Source organism: Ixodes scapularis, unplaced genomic scaffold (assembly GCF_016920785.2).
Source record: "Ixodes scapularis isolate PalLabHiFi unplaced genomic scaffold, ASM1692078v2 PGA_scaffold13__105_contigs__length_92229423, whole genome shotgun sequence".
Classification (NCBI taxonomy): Eukaryota; Metazoa; Arthropoda; class Arachnida; order Ixodida; family Ixodidae; genus Ixodes; species Ixodes scapularis.
In genome coordinates, this window is record NW_024609839.1 from 73185060 (window position 1) to 73203877 (window position 18818).

Genomic DNA, 18818 nt, shown 5'->3' on the forward strand with positions numbered 1-18818 from the left:
TTCCATCCCCCAAGCCCCTTGTGTGCGCACAGTCGTGATTGATACGATGGTGAACGCTCGATCACATTTCACTTTGCACCGCTAACCTTTTGACGAATGAAAACAGTAAGGGACGGACAAAACCACGTACAACGTAAGCTATGTTTGTACATCCTTTTCCGGTTTCCTCACTGCTAAGCTCTATTTCAACCTTTACGAGTTCTATTCGGCATTGCGAAGAGGAAAGTGATCCAAAGGTAAGGCTTACGTCGAGTCTATATCAAACATATTGCCGTGTATTACGTCCGTGTTCGACTCCAGGAGGGGAGAGCCGAGCGGCGGGCCATGGAGAAGCACGGGACACTTGCAAGCCACAGATTAATAAGCGCGGTCGGAGACCAGACACGACACTTCTCGTATCGCCAACCGATTGTAACCTAAACAGTTGAGTATACCCTTGCAATATTCCAAATTAACCAGTACATCACACATACGTCGGCAAAGAACTCGGGATTAATTTCAGCCACCTGCACAAACTGCGTCTGCTGGGATCCAAGCCTGGACGTAGACCAGTGTTCTGAAACGCGACCGACGTGGCTGGCATCTCGGCATGTTGCGTGGATAGCGGATTTCATATCCAGTTTGGTGCAGGCCGTGTGTCTTCAGTAGCCCGGAGTGGGCGGCTGATCGGTAACTAACGACCCCACCCCTAAAATACAAAAAGGAAAGCAGAAAATGGCAAAATCTTTTAGCCTTTCCACTTTGGTGAAGAAGGAAGACCAGTGAAGCTGTACTATGGTGGGAATGAAGTATATATAAATGTAAGGATTAATGAGTGCTGGTGTAATTGATTATTTGAACGATTAAAGAATCGGACATATATATAACGATCCGGGGGTATTTATTTCATAACCACGAGGACGTCTAAAACAACCTCAAGGACAGTGCCCAGAGGACGACCTCGGGAACGACGTCTTGGACGACCTCAAGGACGATGCCTAGAGAAATTCAGCCTTTCCTCCTTGGTGAAAACCAAAGTGGAAAGGTTGTCGCCATCCATGAACGACGACGGCAACCAGATAACCGGCAAGCAGGTTGTCTGGTTGCCGCCGTCGCTCGTAGATTGTGGTAGCTGTCTGGCGTTTTGTGTCGACCTTTGTCCACGGACACGATACTGGGGAAACTATACTTTGTTTCACCTTGTGTTGTACCGCAGGAATGGCTACAAGCGTGAGCTCCTTGTTCTAGGGCGCATCTCGGCGGCACAAGCTCTCGTGCACCAAGGGCAGCTGCCAAAGCTAGGAGCTCGCGCTTCTAGCCTTCGTTGCGGTACAACATAACGTGAAACTAGGGTGCCTTCATGTGCGCTTTGCTTAGGGTGGAAACATCTCGCCATTTTGTCTCACACTTTTATTTTTATTTTTTGTTCAGAAGCGCGTGAAAGAACGTGTCCCTGCACGCGCTCGTGGCGCTGACTGTACTACGGCGACATTTTGTTTTCATCGATTTCTTTGTATTTTACCCGTGCGCGCGTGCTGTCGGCATCGGGTGCTACAAAGGGTGCCATCACCCTAAACAGAAGGACATTGAGGCACCCTAGGTGAAACGTAGTATAGCCCTTAACAGCTCCGCCGTAAAAAAAAAAAGAAAAAAAAAAGAAAGCCGTTTACAATTCCCTGTAACGCCGAATTGGAACGCAGCTCTTGACGAGGAGGAGAGAAAGGTATGGAGAGGAGGCTATGCCCCTCCTCCTCTCCTGCTCACCTCCCATTTAAGGGAAAATTTTCCGCTATATTTAGTGGGAAAATGTTTCCGGTAGATTTAGCGGGAAAATTTTTTCGCTAAATTTAGTGGGAAAATTTTTCTGCTAAATTTAGCGGGAAAGTTTTTTCCGCTAAATTTGGCGGAAAAATTTATCCGCTAAATTTAGCGGAAAAATTTTCCGATAAATTGAGCGGGGAAATTTACCCATAATGCACCGCGCAGTTACGCCGACGCCGCTCAAGCCGGAAACGGGCGCCTAAGAGCTGCGCTCTAAAAATAAATGTCGTGCAACCAGTTTGTGATGTTTACCGTGCTACACAGTCGATCGTGAATCACAGAAGCATAAGTAGCGACCTATACTTCGTTTCAGCTTCGGTCCAGACGCAGCCAAAGCTACAAGCGTGAGCTCCGGGCTTTCAGCATCCCTGCCAAGCACGCGCGCTCGTGCAGTGCAAGCACTGTTCTGGGTCACATGCTCGCGCTTGTAGCATCGGCTGCGTCTGGACCGAAGCTGAAACGAAGTATAGAGAGCTCTCTCCCATGATCGAAACCGAAACTCCACCGGCCAACCGACTCCCACAATGCATAGCGTGGCATTTCGCCCATTTCGCCGATGAGCCGCGCCTGATGTGCGTCGGCCCATCAGCAACGACATCACGTGTCGCCGGCCAAATCAAATATGGCAGCTGCCGTTGCTTCGTGGATGTCGCTGTAGCGCTGTAGCGTTGCTTCGACGGAGCTCGAGCTGATTCTCTCGGCAGATTTTCGTGTTCTGCCGAGGGGTTCACGATGGTCGTCAACACGGACAACTCAATCTCAACGAAGCTAGGCGATTCCATACAGGTATGCTCGACTTGAATCCACCGCTCGTCGGTTACGCTTTTCAAAACGCTCGGTGCAGCGCTGAACGACATCCCTGTGCCCGTCATAGTTTTCTAAACAGGTTTCCTGACGTCTCGGTAAGTTTTTGAGTGCTTGTGTGCTGCTAAGGCCACTCTCTTTGTGTCTACCAGACTGTTTGAGATGTCAGTAGGTTGAGACTCTTGTGTGAGGCCCGCTAAACGACATCCGTGCCTTCGATTACAGTTTGGTGTCTCGTGCGATCCTCGTGCGTGCTTGGGCAGCCAATGCACGGCGTTGTCGCTCTGTCGTTCTCATTTTGTCACTGGCTAGAGTGTTGCGCATCACACTCGATCGTCGCACCGCAGGACTACGAAGTGTTCAACTTCCTGGGAAAGGGCGGTTTCGCTCAGGTCTACCGCGCTCGGTCCAAGAACTGCGGACTTGAAGTAGCCATCAAGATGGTGAGTCGCAGCTGGCGTGGCAGTACCCTCACTACTTCGTCATGTTTATTTAATGTGACAACCTTTATTCAATAAATAACAAATGAATAGAAAGATCCGTTCAAACTTAAACATGTGTACATGATTGGACCCTGCTCTTTTTGGGTTACCTGTGCCTCTTTCGTAACTAGCTCTTGATGAAGGAACTACTAGTTAAGGCACTGGCACGGGTAACTCGGAGTATAGTTACATTAATTATGTAAGAAAACCAAGCGTAATTATTGTGAGCTTTGAATCTGTGCCCCATTGGAAGTTCTGGAAATCCCGAATGACGCATTCAAAAGATCCTGTTGCGAGCTCTAAATCTATGAGTGCTACACATACGGCTTCATTGTCGTCGTACATAGCTTTTTTTACTTAATTCTGTGGTGTTGGCTGCTCTGCCATTGCCTTGTTTGTTTGTGCCTTCTAGTTATTGGTACACATTGTTTATGAGAGGGGTCTTTTGGGATCATAGAGTTCATGTAGTAATCTAGAGGCAAAGGTCTTATGCATTTCGACCGCCTTGGGACGACGGAGCATAGATGCATAACATTGGCAGTCCCAATGGGCCCATGTTGCTGGCGACGCTTTAATATACGCAAAGAAGCAGCAAAACACCACTTGTGAGGCCTATATATAGATTTTTTTCTAGATTTATTTTGCAGGAAAACACCGGCATCACGCATCATTTCCAAAGTTGACACGCACTCGAGCAACTTCATCTCGTCGCAGCAAGACGAATGTGCCTCATCTTCACGGACTTTTCTTTCTCTACTTCTCTGTTGCTCTCTTTCTCATTCTTTCTCTCAGAACCACCAATGTCAGCACTTACAGTTTGCAGCATTCTGCTCTGATCTTTACTTCCTGTTTGGGATCGAATGCTATATGACCATGGACTCGCATTCGAAGGTGCTGAGAGTTACCTAACACTGTCTGTTAAATTGTCAGCGTCGTGCTTTTTGAGATGCGCCGCTCTTTGCGACAGGTGGACAAATCGGCCCTGAAGCGCATGGGCGTGAGCAGCACCCGTGTGCAGCAAGAAGTCGCCATTCACTCGAGACTCAAGCACCCCTCCGTTGTCGAGGTATGGGGCTTTCCGTACCGCTGAAGGCTCATTTCGCAATCTCTGCTTGAAAAATTCTACTTGCGAGAATCTGTTAGTGACGTGGAGTGCTAAAGACAGCTTTTGGCGCCTTTTTTCATGAATAGCAGACGAACTTGCGCTCTGCATAGTCATCGGCAGGATGAGATTGGCAGAGCGTCTCTTTCGGGCGCTCGGCCTCCCGCAAGCGCTCGTTGACTTCCGCTGTGCTTTAACTGCACATGCATGCTCGAGGCTCCCAGAACGACAAAGCATAGGGAGCTCACGCTAGAGGCGGCACGTTACCGAAGGACCTCCCCGCTATTCTAATCCTGTCGGCGGCCATAAGACACTTAGCTTTTCGCATATTTTTCTCGGCCCTCTCTTGCGTTAATAGAAAAATGCAGTTGGCGTTTTCTCTGTGGTCGCGTTGCAACCTCTTTGCGTGCAGCTCTTCAACTACTTCGAGGACCGCGAGTATGTCTACCTGGTGATCGAGTACTGCGAGGGTGGCGAGCTCCAGGGCTACCTCCGGGCGAGGGGCGGCCCCCTCACCGAACCCGAGGCCAGCCGGCTCCTGGGGGAAATCGTCTCCGGCATCCTCTACCTCCACTCCCACTGCATCCTGCACCGAGACCTGAGCCTGTCCAACCTGCTGCTGACGCGGGACCTTCACGTGGTGAGCTCGCACGCTCCGAGAGGTTCCTCGGTGGCTCCGTGCGGTTTTTGCGGGCGTTTAGGACATGCCGGTACAATGTTCGATGCCGTACGACTCTTGGCGCTTTAACGTCGATAAGTTTTGACCTCGACGGAGAGAGGAAGATGTCCCACTAAGTTTAGTGGACGGTTTTCACGTAACGCCATCACCATGACAGTAGTCACGCAACATAGCGTGACACTGGCGTCGCACGACGACGCGCTTTCCCGATGGTCACGGGGCATCACATAATACCATGACATAACTTGACATTGTGCCACCAAGTGAGGCCCTTATGTCCCGTGACACATGACGTAGCAGGATTTATAAGCGCTATGCATTTAGAGTACCCCTGGGATGTAACACAGAGGCAGCTTTTATGGCAATAGTTGTGGCTCTTCTCACCATTGGAAATGACGTCCGTATTCGCTGTAGTAGTTGCTGATGTTGTAGTTGGCGCAATAGTCTAATGGGTCCGTCGCAATATTGTCGGCTTCTCAAAAAACAATCACCTGGACCTCTCTCGAATTGAACCTGGGTTTGTTGCTTGCGAAGCAGGCATTTTACCACAGAGCTATGCCACAGCATTGACGATCCGCTTTATCATACGTTTTTGTAGAATGAACGTGAGTTTTAGTCTCAACCAGTGCCCATCGGATGCTCACAGTTGCTGTGACGTCACAAAGGAAAATTCTTCCTAGCTCTTAAAGGGACCATGAAACCATTTTAGACATAATTTTACTGACTGCATATTGTTTACGGGATCAAAGGAAAACTAGCATGTGAGATTAGGAAGGTTAAATCCTAATTTTTGGCACGAAATTGTGGCAAATAATAACGGACTATATCTTACACTGTCTACCTTAAACGCTTGCAACAAAGCTGAGTGTATGAGTGGGTGGATTAATTAATGAGTTGTGGCGAAACTTTCTGTAATGGCGTTAGCTTGCGTCACCTAGCAAAGTAACCACAACATCCATAGTGTCGGAGCCTTTTTTCCCATTTTTTGGGGGACGTCAGTTGAATTTAGCTTCCGTATTGGATATGAGTAGTGTGTCACTGAAACTGTACTCTCAAACTATGAAATTGTCGATTAATACCGTCCATGGAATCGACAGAGTGTAATATTCAGTTGCATAAGCCACAGAGTCAACGAGAGCACAAGAGGTTTCTTCACAAGGAATTTCATTAGGAGTTTATATTACTTTGTTTACAGCGTTTTGTGTTTGCAGCCAAAATGTGGACTTACCATTCTGTACTGAGTAATCGCCACTCCTTTGCAGCAGGTTCTGGCACAGAACTTATACAGCCTTCTTCGGGGGAGTTCTCATCTTGCCGCTTGGGTTTGGTGGCTGACGGAAGAAGGCCCATACTTTCACTATACCGAAGCATTTTAAGCTGCACTTTACTCAGCTGCGACATATCCATAGCCATGTTGTTGATTGCACAAGTGTCGCAGACCAACGAGTTCTACGAAGCAATTGGTGTTCATAAAAACCCCAGTAGGTGACGTTCCGACATATTTGTGCCGAAACGTCGACGTAACGCGACGCTTGACTGATGCGGCTCCTTCACTCGGCCTAAAGAACTTCTGTTTCTTGTAGAAAGGCATACTTTATGTCACGGCCCCGCAATTTCACATGTTGATGGTCAGGTCGAGGAGGAAAGCAGACATGAGTTTTCATCTTTTTTTTGGTGCAAAACTGGAGGCAATAAGACGAAAACAGATTCCTGCTCTGGGTTCCATGAACATTAAAGATTAATTTGGTCTTCATTTGGAAAAATCTGAAAAATCCTTTCATGGTCCCTTTAACTAATTCCGAATTTAGTCGAAGTCAATTGTTGAAATTAAAAGCTTTGACTAGGTGGCGCAAGCCGCCGCCCAATGCGAAGCGCAACTTTGTCTGCTTCTTGCACAGGGGTTGCGAGGATGTCAGAATACCGAGCTCTTATTTGCTGATTGAACAAAATAAATAAGTGTGTAGACCTGAAGGCATCTAGCATTGAGGACTACCCACTATCCTTTCAATCGGAGCTCGGTGTCATTCGGACGTCACCACAACTCCAGCAAAGAAGCAGACGTTGCTCTCCACATTGTAAAAGTTTGGCGGTATCCATCTGTCCAATGCCACCTAGGAGAAGTGCCTACACATTACGCCATCGTTAGGGAATCCCCAAGCAGTCCCAAGCGGCAGGCGTGCCGAAGCTCGACAAGTGTACTGTGCAAAGCGGCAGACGTGGGAGTCTTGGCATCGCTGCCTGTTAGTGTTGCGCTTGTTGCGAGACGCCAAAAGACTCCGACGCGTTTTGCCATTCGTTGCAGTAAGGTGCATTCTCGTGATAACAAAGCCAACCGTGGATTAACACTGGACTGCTTGTTTGTTGTTTTTTTCATAGAATTGTTTGCCTTTCGTTTTTCTTTCTTCCCGCGAGTGCCGCGACTGTAGGGCATTGACTGACGTCGCCAATGACATTGCGGAGATTGAGCGTTTCACGGCTTTGGTTATCTTTCGTTTTGTTTATGTCGTTATGCCCAGAGTGCTGTTCATTTGATGAAGTTCCCGTGGCTGCGACACAGACGAACACAACTCGCATAATTGTAAATGTGCCTGTGATACCGGTACAGCTACGAAAGAAGTGCTTCTAAGGAAATCCTTAATTCGTTTTGTATTTGTGTGCAATATCTAGTCTAGGCTCGTTATAACAGACCTTGATTTTGACCAAGATTTCGGTCTGTTGTAAAAGGAGTGTGCTTTATGCAGATATGAAGTTGAGTCAATGGTACATAGAGGAAAACCAGCCAAACTTCACAGATCGGTATGTTATGTCCAAATGTCTGTTGTAACCAGGTCTGTTGTAATGAGCTTAGACTCTACTTCTGTCCATCCTTGTGGAGGCTGGTTTAAGGCAGATTTTACAGGCACATTTCGCGCTGCTGGCGCGTCTGTGGCACATTGTTTAGGCGAAGCGGATAGAAAACATGGGAGAGAAGCCACTAAGAGCTTGCCTAATAAGTGCCAATGATTAATGTTGTTTTGCGACGTGCAGAAAATTGCAGATTTTGGGCTGGCCACACAACTCAAGGGTCCCTGGGAACGTCACACCACGATGTGTGGCACGCCAAACTTCATGTCTCCGTAAGTTTTTCCCGAGGCTGCACCATGCTTTCTTAGAATGTCTCCGAGACTACTTAATACGTTATATTGCGCTACTAATACAAAGTACAATGTGAGGGGCTTATTTGTAAGCACTTTTGATTGACATATTTTCAGGACGATAGCTTCCACCTTGTGTACAGTGCGCACGGGCAATTTTTAGTTTAAAATGAGTTTTTGTTTTTTGTTGGATAGTTTGCACATATTGACTAGTATGCACAGAAAAAAATCATCGTACACAGGACACCTTGACAAGTGCCCACTTTACTGGCTTAAAACAAGCTTGTATGATATATAAATTATCATGATAATATTCTGTCTGTTTTGTCATAATGAACAAACTAGAAAAAACAAATTCCTGCATACTTGAAAGATGGCCCACCTCTATATTTTAGATAATTGTCTACTTTTCAAAAAACAGAAAGATAGCTCACTTTTAGTAATTGTAGTGCCCTGGTCAATGATGACCTCAACGGAGGAGGGGTTAGATAGCTGCGGCAGAAGATAAGCGAACGTTGCTGACTGAAGAGGACGGTTGTTTATGCTCCATTGCTCCTCAATCTGAAAACAAGTTTGGCAGTTCACAAATAAAAAAATAGCATTTTAAGAATTTTTTTTATTGCACACCGAAACTTAGTTTACTTCTCATTTTTACCTGATTTGCTCTCGCTTTTAAGTAGGGTATCCCAAGATATTACGGTGGTCGGCACCTGTATATAGTCCGCACGGCGTAACTCAACTCTTAAACAGGTACAGGGTGCAGCTGGACGGACTAACACATTTGGCACGCCTTGCACAATTTGAATTCCAAACGTACATACCTAACAATGTACAAGTGCACATGGTTTCGCAAGAAGATTGATGTCTATCTCTTTTTAGAGTTCAAGTCAGAGGCGGTTAAATATTAGAAATAGAGCAGAAACAGTGGCCACGCATTCCCTATGCCCTATACCGACGTTCGTCGTCTGCACACTGGTTTGCGAGCTTGCTCCCAGGTGGTCACTGTTCATACATTTTGTTGAAAGTATTAATTATTGCAATTACCTTGCTCATTGCCAGCCGCTGCCATTAGGTTTTTAGTGTTTTTGCATTCACCAAGCCACCTGGAAGCGAGCTCGTGAACCAATATGCAGACGACAAGCAAGCTGGTATAGGGCATAGGAAGTACACGGCCTCCGATTTTGCTTTATTTTTAATATTCACTACCTCCGTGTTGAGCTCCCAAAGAAATAGACATAAAATTTGTTACAAAACTATGTTTGCGTGCCCAGTTTCAGGTGTTTGGAATTTGAATTTTCCAAGGCGTGGGAAGGACAGCCGTCTTTGGTTCGTCGCCCCTCCCTGCGATCGCAAGTTTCGCAGGTCACAAAATCAAACACCGTCTTTTTTCCAACTTTTTTTGGTTTCACTCCGAAAGTAGCCCATTTCTAATTTTCATCCGATTTGCTTTTGATTTTTGTGCGCCATCTCTTGGGATGTTACGGTAGGTCCCCCGAATTTGACTTATTTTAGTCGTTTTTCCTGTCGCAGCGAGGTAGCCTCTCGGGACCCCCACGGACTGGAGGCGGATGTCTGGAGCCTCGGAGTGATGCTGCACACATTCCTGCTGGGGCGGCCTCCGGCACAGGGCTGCTCCTTCGAAGTGCCGGCCGGACTCTCGAGCCAGGCGAGGCTACTCCTGGTTCAGCTGTTGCAGAGGGATCCGAGGCAGAGGATACCCCTGCGCCGTAGGTGTCGCCGGTTTTGACCATGTTTTGCACCACACTAGATAGGGGGCGCAAGCTGCCACCCGATTTCAAAGTGTTTGGCCGCACGCATCCGTTTGTCTTAGAACTTCCTTTAGTGTACTACACCAATTGAATAGACTTTTTTCTAAATTAGCTGAGGACGAAGAACCATGCTGCGAGTGTAGTTACATGTGCTGATGTCTGCAGTGCACGGCCTTTCAGCTTTCTTGTAGGCAAAATCTAAAATAAAAGTCACTCTGCTCGTGCACTTGTCGATGCTCGATTTTAGTAATTTTCCTCGGATCTTATATAAGGTGAGCGTGGGCAGCACGTGTCCCCATGTTCCCAGATTTTGACAAAATGTCTATTCCTCCTGAGTGTAGTAATTGACTTCCTTTTGGATAAATAGAAAAAAAAAATGGTGGTTTTATTTTGAAAAGTTTTTTGTATCAAGGACTTTTCTCAGCAAATTGTCTTCAGGAGCTCGCCGATTTTTATACCGGAAGGTTGAAATAGTTTCGAGATACGATTCAACTTTTGTTCCTGATTTAGGCGAAAGTATGGAATGAAAATGAAGTCTTGCCTTAAAGGGGCCCTGCAACAACTTTTTGACTGGTTTTTAATTTGCACCGAACCTGAGCGCACTGAACGTAGTGAGTTAATGAAAGTTTTCTTTTCTCGAATTTTGCTTTATTTTAAAAGTTATAGGCAAACTAAAATTACAAAAACAAGCAAAAAATAACCTCCTTCATGACGTCGTTGGTCATGGCTTGAGCGGCCGTAAACTAGAGAAAGGGTAGTAAGCTCAGCAAGCGCTCACGGCTGCCGCACTCTGTGTCGACGGCTCGAGAGGGTGCCACTAAAGCACGTGTTGGATAGGCTGTATGAAGCGGGTAACCAGGGCGGCTCGCATTGCATTTGCTGCACGATTAAAGACTAATTTGGCACGACACTTTATTGGCTGCAAACGACAGCAAAGACGGGGTAAAGATCAGTTCAGAACGGGAGCCACTTACAGCTGCCATACTGCTAAACGGCCAAATCGCAAGCCAAACCTGAAGGCCTTCGGAACCGGTCAGATCCTCAAGCTTGTGTACGACTGCTGACGTCTGCAGCGCCGCCGCATACATCCGGGACCTTTTTACACTCGCCGCTCGTCAGTGCCTGATCCCACTACCCCCTTTTAGTATGCGCCCCCTTTTCCACCGCTTGGTGGCGGGTATGTCGACAGGTCATTTCTTGTTTCCCTACTTTATAAGCTGCTTTTGTTTCTTTTCTGATCTAAAATGCTGAACAAAAACTACTTTCATAAATAAATGAAATGGTTTGCGCCACTTATATTTTGTATTTCGACTAAAAAAAAAAGCTTTTAGCGGCTCTGACTAGTAGTAAGGCCAGGACCAAAGACTTCACATTCGTGCGCTTTCGGCACCGCGGGTCGCCCCTGTAGGTGGAGGAGGTTTCCGTGTCGTCCGATTAAAACATGACGCACTGATATTTAGTTACTCTCTCCGTGCCCGCTGGCTTGCCCGAACCCCAAGAGACGTCAAAACCGCAAAAAAGTTAGACGCTTAAATATGATTGCAGGGCCCCTTTAAGGTACCCGTGCTCCATTCCATTCCAAAAGCAACTCTGTCTCGTGTCTAAATTTGGTAAAGCTCCATGCTTCGCTGAATTTGCTGAATAGCCCTCATGCCTGCCGACCTGTCAAAAATGTAATTGAGGAAAACTATGATAACAAGACACTTCAGGAGATGTGCTGTGAGCTCATTGCATTACTATGCATGTTCGGATAGCATCTTTGACACTTGGAGCAGTAGCGAAACGGCACATGTGACATGCACTTTTGTTAAAGGGCTACTCCGGCAATCTCTGGAGCTCTCCCAAATAAATATATGTATATTCTAAGTCCCCGGCCTTTACTCTTTCTGGCATGCTATTTAGTATCACAAAATTCGGAATAGGTATTGTGAAATTGCCAATGTAAAGCGATGCCGAAACCAGCACTCAAATATGGCCGCACTTTCAGTGCCGTGGCATCACTAATGGGCCGGCTTGCAGGTGGAGTAGGCACTCTAGAGAACAGAATGCTTCACATTTGTTTCATGCTGCTGTTTGGGTGCAGGAGCAAGCTTCCAAAGCATTTTTTTGACACCATCAAACACCTTGTAATCAGCAAGGAAGAAACTCGACTGCCCAAAAAGTATAAACTCGTGCCTGCCACTGGCATTGCTTTTTCACTGTTGCTAATAGAGACTTTCAGCTTGAAAAAAACAAAAAACGGGGAAGAGCTAAACTTGTAAATTTAATTACTTTATGAAAAGAAATTATTTTTGCCTAATATTTTGGCTCTTAGTTCAACAATGTTTGTTGGTCCGTTTGGCTGATTTGGAGGCGTGCTCCTTTCTTTTGTGTTCATCCTTGGTGCGCCCTCTTTTCGCCGTTTTAAGACAGGCTCTCGTCGGCGTTTTACTCAGGCATTCCCGAACAGGCCTTCATGTGCCAGGCGGGATGCCCTCTGAGGCCCCTGCCTTCGAGCCTCGGACCTCCCAAGGCTCCCCTCAACACCACGGGCTTGCGACCAGCTAGCCTCTGGGCACGCAACATGCGGGTGAGTGCGATGGGACCGCCCGTTACCGCGACGAATGCCGTTACACTCCGTTCGACCCTAAAGCCGCGGCCACACTCCTAAGACACTGTACGAAATGCAATTTAGACCTGTGTAGCTTCAGCCGCTTAATAACCTTGCAAGAGTGCAGTCTACGGCACTCTGAGCTAACCCCACGAGACCCCAGTTGAACTGGTAAAAGTTCCACTCGGGGCGCCATAGGCACGATAATTTGTCGGGAGCGAGATTGCAACGGACCACCGTGCATTCGTGCACGGATGGCGCTCGTAGAATCAGTGAGGCGTGCATTCACGGCAAACTTTGTGCACTGATCTGCTCGTCGGGCCGGTGGTTTGTGCTGATGCTACATCTCGGAAAGCCGCACGCACGTCGTTCTAAAGGAGATTCTCAAACTTTCCAACCACAAAGAACCTTTATACGCTGGAATGTTAGCTGAAGAGCCCGTCCCTGTCGCGACATTGATCAGTGAAGCGGTGCAGAAGCCTGCAGACCTTGTATATAGCAATGCACATACTAGGGAGTGTTTTAGCTTGTATGCATTCATGGTCGGTGACTCGGGTCTGTTGAAATAAGGCTTAAGAGAGGTTCACACACTTGTTCACACATTTGCGTCTGCTTACGCCGTTCCTTGACCTTGGCGGCAGGGGCAAAACACAAAGATAAATATGTGCATACAATAAAACTTGCCGTCTGCACTCTTTGTCTGAACGGAGGGCACAGGTCACCTACTTCCAGCCTTGCGTTTTGGTCCCTGGCAAGCAGATCCCTAGCCTCTTCGTTGTAGATCTCCAGGTAAGAGGCCCTCACGAGGAACCTTAAGGCAGCACAGGTCGAAAGGGTACAAATTATGCGAGGCTGCATGGAAACCCCCGAGTTTTCTCTGATAACTTTGCAACTTCAACGAGAAATACTCGATTTAAATTTGGTTACAGATTTGACCAGCCGTCAGTATAGGAGGCTTTGCAACTCTAGGGGTAACTCGCAATAACAAACTGTTTCAAAGGAACAAAACTGCCAGTCTTACTTTTTGTCGTCGCCAGCCTTGGCGATATGGCCAAAAATGTGAGCGAATGTGTTTGGAATGATGCCCTTCAGCTCCGGCACAGACCGATCTCCGGCCATGGTGTACGTCTTGCCGGTGCCAGTTTGCCCATAGGCGAATATGGTACCTGGATGTACACAAAAGAATGCGCTTAAGATGGCTGATGATTGGTGTGAGGTTGGATCCATAGAGCCACATTATATAAGTGTTAGGCAGATGCTAACATCCTGTTGCAAATGTCATCTGGGTTGGAGCCGTAAAGCCTATGGACACATTGTCTATTACCGGTTCTCAAACTTTTGGCCGTGTCACAGACCTCTCGACCCACTCGGAAGTCGTTCGAGGACCTCCAATGCATTCTGCACGAAAGGTATTGTGCAGTGGCATATATAGGAGGGCTTTTTTTTTTTTTAGAGCATTTTTTCTAAGATTTAGTGGAGACCCCTCCGATTGCTTCTGAGGACCCCTAGGGGTCTGAAGACCGCAGTTTGAGGATTTTTCTTTGACCGATGTGACCCTTTGACATTTCTATAACCTTGGCCATGCACACTGCAGCCGTAGTAGACGTATAATGACCAACACAAAACAAAACTTCACCATTGTATCCTTCGAGAACGTTTTCAACAATTGGTCTTGCAGCCTGGTTGTAGACGTCCATCTGCTTCGAGTCGGCGTCAAAGACCGTGTCAAAGGTGAACATCTTTGGAGGAGCATCGCCGTGAGACCCGGGGGGGTTGGCCACCAGGAGCGTGCCCTGGACGCTGTCAACCTTGGAAGAATGAACGGAGAGGTACAAGACTGAGGCCTGGCTGAACTTATGCGACACGTCTGATCCGTGCACGGCGGAACTTACGGTGACAATGTTCTGGCAGCCGGCAGCCTTTTCTTTCTCACTCAGCGGACGACACCGAACCACGACGCGGATGTTCTCGGTGTCGGAGGACATCGCTGGACTAGTGGCAAAAGAAAATATTTGTTGCATTCGTCCTGGAGATAGGTTGGGCGACATTAACTACCTATAGTCTGTCATCGGCTGCCTAAAGATACACCCGTATGTTGCAAGATTTGTTTTATGCTTTATTTCTGGAGGAAGTGATATCTTTTGCAACACCACTATAAGCTGAGTGCGGTGGAAGCTATACATGCTTGTTGGGCCACGTGCTTGTTGGGCCCATGCTTGTTGGGCATGCTTGTTGGGATATGTGTCTTTTACCACGCGATAATGCTCCTGCCCATATACTCACGGGCAGAGGGTGGAATCATGTGATGGAGGCGTTTGATTGTTCAGAGGAGTGAGTCTCCCACAGCACTGTCAGCCTAGGGGTGAATGGGGTATACCTGTGGCAATCAATCCAGTATTTTTTCTTACTTGTTGCAGCTTCCTGGCTAAATTAATATGTCAAGTTTTCGAGCAATCTGCAGTCTGAAAAATATGCACGCAACAAGCTGAAAAAAAAAAAAAATGCTTTGTTTACATGAATTAGATGCAACCACACAAGCATGGACTGATGTACAAATAACAGTGTTAACTGACTTGGTGTTAACCAACGTTGGTGTTAACTATGTATACGAGACTAATCGACTGCCCTACAAGACGCGCGCTTGTTGCCTTCCACTGGGCTTTGGCTGCGTGCAACAAAGTGTTATCAAAAGCAGAAAGCTCAGCCGCTGAGCTGCTTAGACGCTGACTGTTGTGTTAGCATGTTGACAAGAGCAAGACCATTCCTTCTCGAGCCCAGACAAAGAGTCCTCTTTACTTTGGCAAGCGATAACACGCGTAACCTGGCTTGCTGAAAACCTCCCCCTTTTGGTTAGTTGGTGGATAGTATTACAAGTTTAATCTATACATTGGCTTCACTGTCCATCCACTTCTAGTGACGGTCAGACCTTGTAGCTCTGGTAGAGGCTGTACCCTGTCACTGGTAGCTAGAAGAGGCTGGAATCTGTTGCGCCTTACCCCATGGTCCATTTTGACCTGGTAGGAGTGAGGAGGACCTGCTTGATACGACCATTCTGTTTGTCCTCTCGTCAATTATACAGATGCATTGCCCACTTTGCAGACGTTTCAACAGACGTGCTACGTGTCTTGTGTCGAAGTTACATTTCTGTTTCTCCTCATTTTCTTCCTCCCACTTCCGTAGCTTCTGAGGCTCAGGAGTAACAGGCTTTGACAAAGAAGGAGCAATTGGGACAGATATGCAAATTCTTTGGCCCACTAGGAGTTCAGCAAAGCTAAATCCGTTTGCAAGGAACGTAGCACGGTATTATTGTAATGCACGGTAAGCATCAACAGTCTTCTTCCAGTTCCTCTTGACAATCTTTACTCCGGCTTCCACAAAACCGCTGCTCTGTGGAAACATTGGGCTGCAAGTTTTGTGTAAAAAGCCTCATTCTTTGAAGAACTTGAAGAACTCGGATCCAAGTAATTTTTGAAACTGTGGTTCTTTGTCGCTGTATATGGTCTCTGGCGTCACATCTCTTGCGAAGATAAATTTCATGTGGTCGACGACAGAAACAGCTGACAAGCTGGCCAAGAGGGCAACTTCGGGGTATCAGGAGTAATATCCCGTCACTAGCAAACCACTTGTATTTCAAGTAGAAAGGGTCTACGCTTGCTTGCTGCCAAGGCCGTTCAGGAAACAGAGTTGGTATCAAAGGCCCTTGGCGGTTGATTGTTTCCTGAATGCACTGTGTACACCCTTTTACCAGTTCTTCTATCTGCTTAGATAAGTCTGGCCACTCCACAGATTCATGGGCGCGTGCTCTGCAATTAAAAGATGCCTTGGCGATTCTGGTGAATGCTGTTCAAGACTTTGTCTCTCATTGCCTTAGAGCCGCCTCGGTGGCTCCGAGGCGAGAGCGCCGGCCTACGGATCTCCAGGTGGCGGGTTCGAGTCCCGACCGAGGTGCCCGCAATATGACGGAGGCTTATTGCGGAGAAGGCGCCGTGTAACCGAGCTTTCGGTTGCACGTCAAAAGATCCCCAGGTGGTCGAAACTAATCCTCAGTCCTCCGCTGGGGCGTGCTAGATGCCCGTCGTAGGTTTGGCACGTAAAACCCCCAAATTTGACTTTCTCATTGCCTTAGGGAATGATTATCCTCGACCCTCTCATTAGAAGGCCGTCTTCCACTGCAATGTCACTTCTGTGCTGCCAATAGGCACTGCACTCCTAGTTAAACGTTTTCTTGACTGGCCAACCCTCTGTACTGAAGTGCGTTAGAAACTGACATGTTGCGTCAATTTTCTGGTTAGCTTGCATTTCTTTCAACTTTTCGTCCGTTGCTGGAAGATTTGCCATGAGACCTCGCACATATGCTGATATCTCGTCCTCCACCTCCTTGTCCGGTGTATGTTCCAGGGGATTTCTGGAAAGGAAGTCAGCCGCCACTCTTTTCCGAGAACGTGTGTGATGTCATAAGAAAACCTTATCATCCGGAGTTTCATTTGCTGTAGTCTTGGCGTGATGTCTTCCAAGCTCCTGGACGAAAATATACGAACCAGCGGTTTGTGGTCCATCTCGGTCTGGATTTTCGTCCCTGTTTATAAAAGTCTCAAAACTTTTCGCACCTGCAGACCACCCAGTCCTTCCTTTTCGATCTGGACGTATCGTCTTTCTGTTTCGCTCTGTGTTCTCGACGCGTACGACACTGGTCTGTAGATCCCGTTCTTTTGCTTTAAATGCAATACTGTGCCAATGCCAAAAGAAGAAGCGTCTGTTGACAACATGGTTGATTTTCTTGTGTCAAACAGAACAAGTAGCGGGTCTGATGTCAAAATCAACTTTAGCTTTTCAAAAGCCCTCCGTTGTTTGTGGTTCCAGGCCCATTAATTTTTGGCAGTAATGCGATCACCAAGTGCAACTCTTGGGCCAAACTGCGAAAAAATTTCCTAAGGTAGTTAACCATTCCAAGAAAGCTGTTCAGCTTTGTGATACGTACAAGTGGGAGCTTTCATCTTCAAAATGGCTTCTACCTTCTCTTGATCTGGACGAACTCCTTCTTGATCGATGGCATGTCCAAGAAGCTTTATTATGAGTTTCTGCGAACCGACATTTAGCTTCGTTCAGGGTAATTCCTGCCAGCCTGAGTCGAGAGAGGACGTCTTGCAGGTTTCTGTCGTGTTCTGCTCTCGTGGATCCGTAGACAAGGATGTCGTCCATGTTGCAGACTTGTCCTTTGATTCCGCTCAGAAGCTGGCTCATCTTCCTCTAGAAGAACTCTGGAGCAGATGTAATACTGAAGGGAAGCCAGCTAATTTTAAAGCATCCAAATGGTGTGATGAAAGCCTCAGAATCTGGGGCTGTTGAGCAAGCTCAAACTGCCAGAACCCAGAATTTGCATCGATTCTTGAGAACTTCGCATTCCCAAGTTGTTTCAGTACGTGCTGGTCTGTGACCGGAAGCGGATGTGTCGTTCCACATACTTGTTCAGCTCCGTGGAGTCAACGCAAATTCTGCAGCTTCCCTTCGACTTTGTCATGACTGTACCATATTGCTGATCACCAGTCTGTGGGCTCGTCCACAATTTCGATTACGCCCAGGGTGAACATACTGTCTATTCCTTGATCTTTTCCATTAAGGAAATTGGGATCCTTCATGGAGTGCTCAGACAATGCCCAGGGAACTGCATCCTTACGTAACTTAATCTTGTAAGGTAATTGTTTCACGCAGCCAAGGCCTTGAAAAAGTTTTGGAAACCCGCCCTTTGGATCGACTGTCCCGGGTTTCGTGTCGACTACCGCGCTCATGCAGTCTCTGTACAAGTCCCGCAACTCCACGGAGGGGGGGTATGGCGAATATTTGCTCTCACTACATGCGTTCAACTTTGTTCGGCTGAGCCCCTTTACTACTCTTTTGGCCTCAACCAGAGGCAATGCACTGAGGTACTTTTTGTAGATTCTGGAATCGCAGTGATGTCTGCCCCATGTCTATCTTGAAAGATACTGGAGTTGTCTGGACTGTCAGTACAATCCTCCATGCGTGTTCCTCAGCTGATTCTATGACTCCAAGAAAGACGGGCTCACAGACGGGCTCTTCGGCTTTGAGGACGATCGCTGAGCGGCAGTGTAGGTACTACATACGATCGTCGGCACGTTTTCGTATTTTACTTCAAAAGGCATCACATTTTACCGCTTTAGCTTAGTGTCCCAAATATGCACTTTCCACTCTGACGGTTTTTATGACAGCCCGACAGCACGAACGATCGACAGCAAACTGTCGATCGTTTGTTCGCGCTAACGGTGTCGCGCAGTGTAGTACCACAGCTGCCCAATGATCACAAAATCAGGTTTTAAGAATGCGCACTCTGCAGTATTAGTCGAATCACTTACCTCGTCACGCGCGCGGGGTTGCAAAATATACACACTCACAGTGCTCACACAGTGGCCTGTTCTTTGCGGTGCCTTTTCCTCTGATGCAGC

At 47.3% G+C, this 18818-nt stretch overlaps 2 protein-coding genes across 2 annotated transcripts; one reads left to right on the forward strand and one right to left on the reverse strand.

Moving 5' to 3' along the window:
• The first annotated feature begins 2411 nt into the window (after window positions 1-2411).
• Window positions 2412-12454, forward strand: LOC120836294 (serine/threonine-protein kinase PLK4). The gene is made up of 8 exons (XM_040207234.1): window positions 2412-2586; window positions 2952-3047; window positions 4054-4152; window positions 4601-4828; window positions 7895-7983; window positions 9532-9728; window positions 12206-12339; window positions 12422-12454. Exons 1-8 carry the CDS (start codon window positions 2533-2535, stop codon window positions 12452-12454), a joined length of 930 nt encoding a protein of 309 aa, XP_040063168.1. The 5' UTR covers window positions 2412-2532.
• Window positions 12455-12629: 175 nt separating this feature from the next.
• On the reverse strand, window positions 12630-18818 carry LOC120837693 (kinesin-II 85 kDa subunit-like). The gene is made up of 6 exons (XM_042289677.1): window positions 18729-18818; window positions 14253-14352; window positions 13997-14168; window positions 13382-13526; window positions 12952-13171; window positions 12630-12731 (listed from the first exon to the last, which is right to left on the reverse strand). Exons 2-6 carry the CDS (start codon window positions 14343-14345, stop codon window positions 12630-12632), a joined length of 732 nt encoding a protein of 243 aa, XP_042145611.1. The 5' UTR covers window positions 14346-14352; window positions 18729-18818.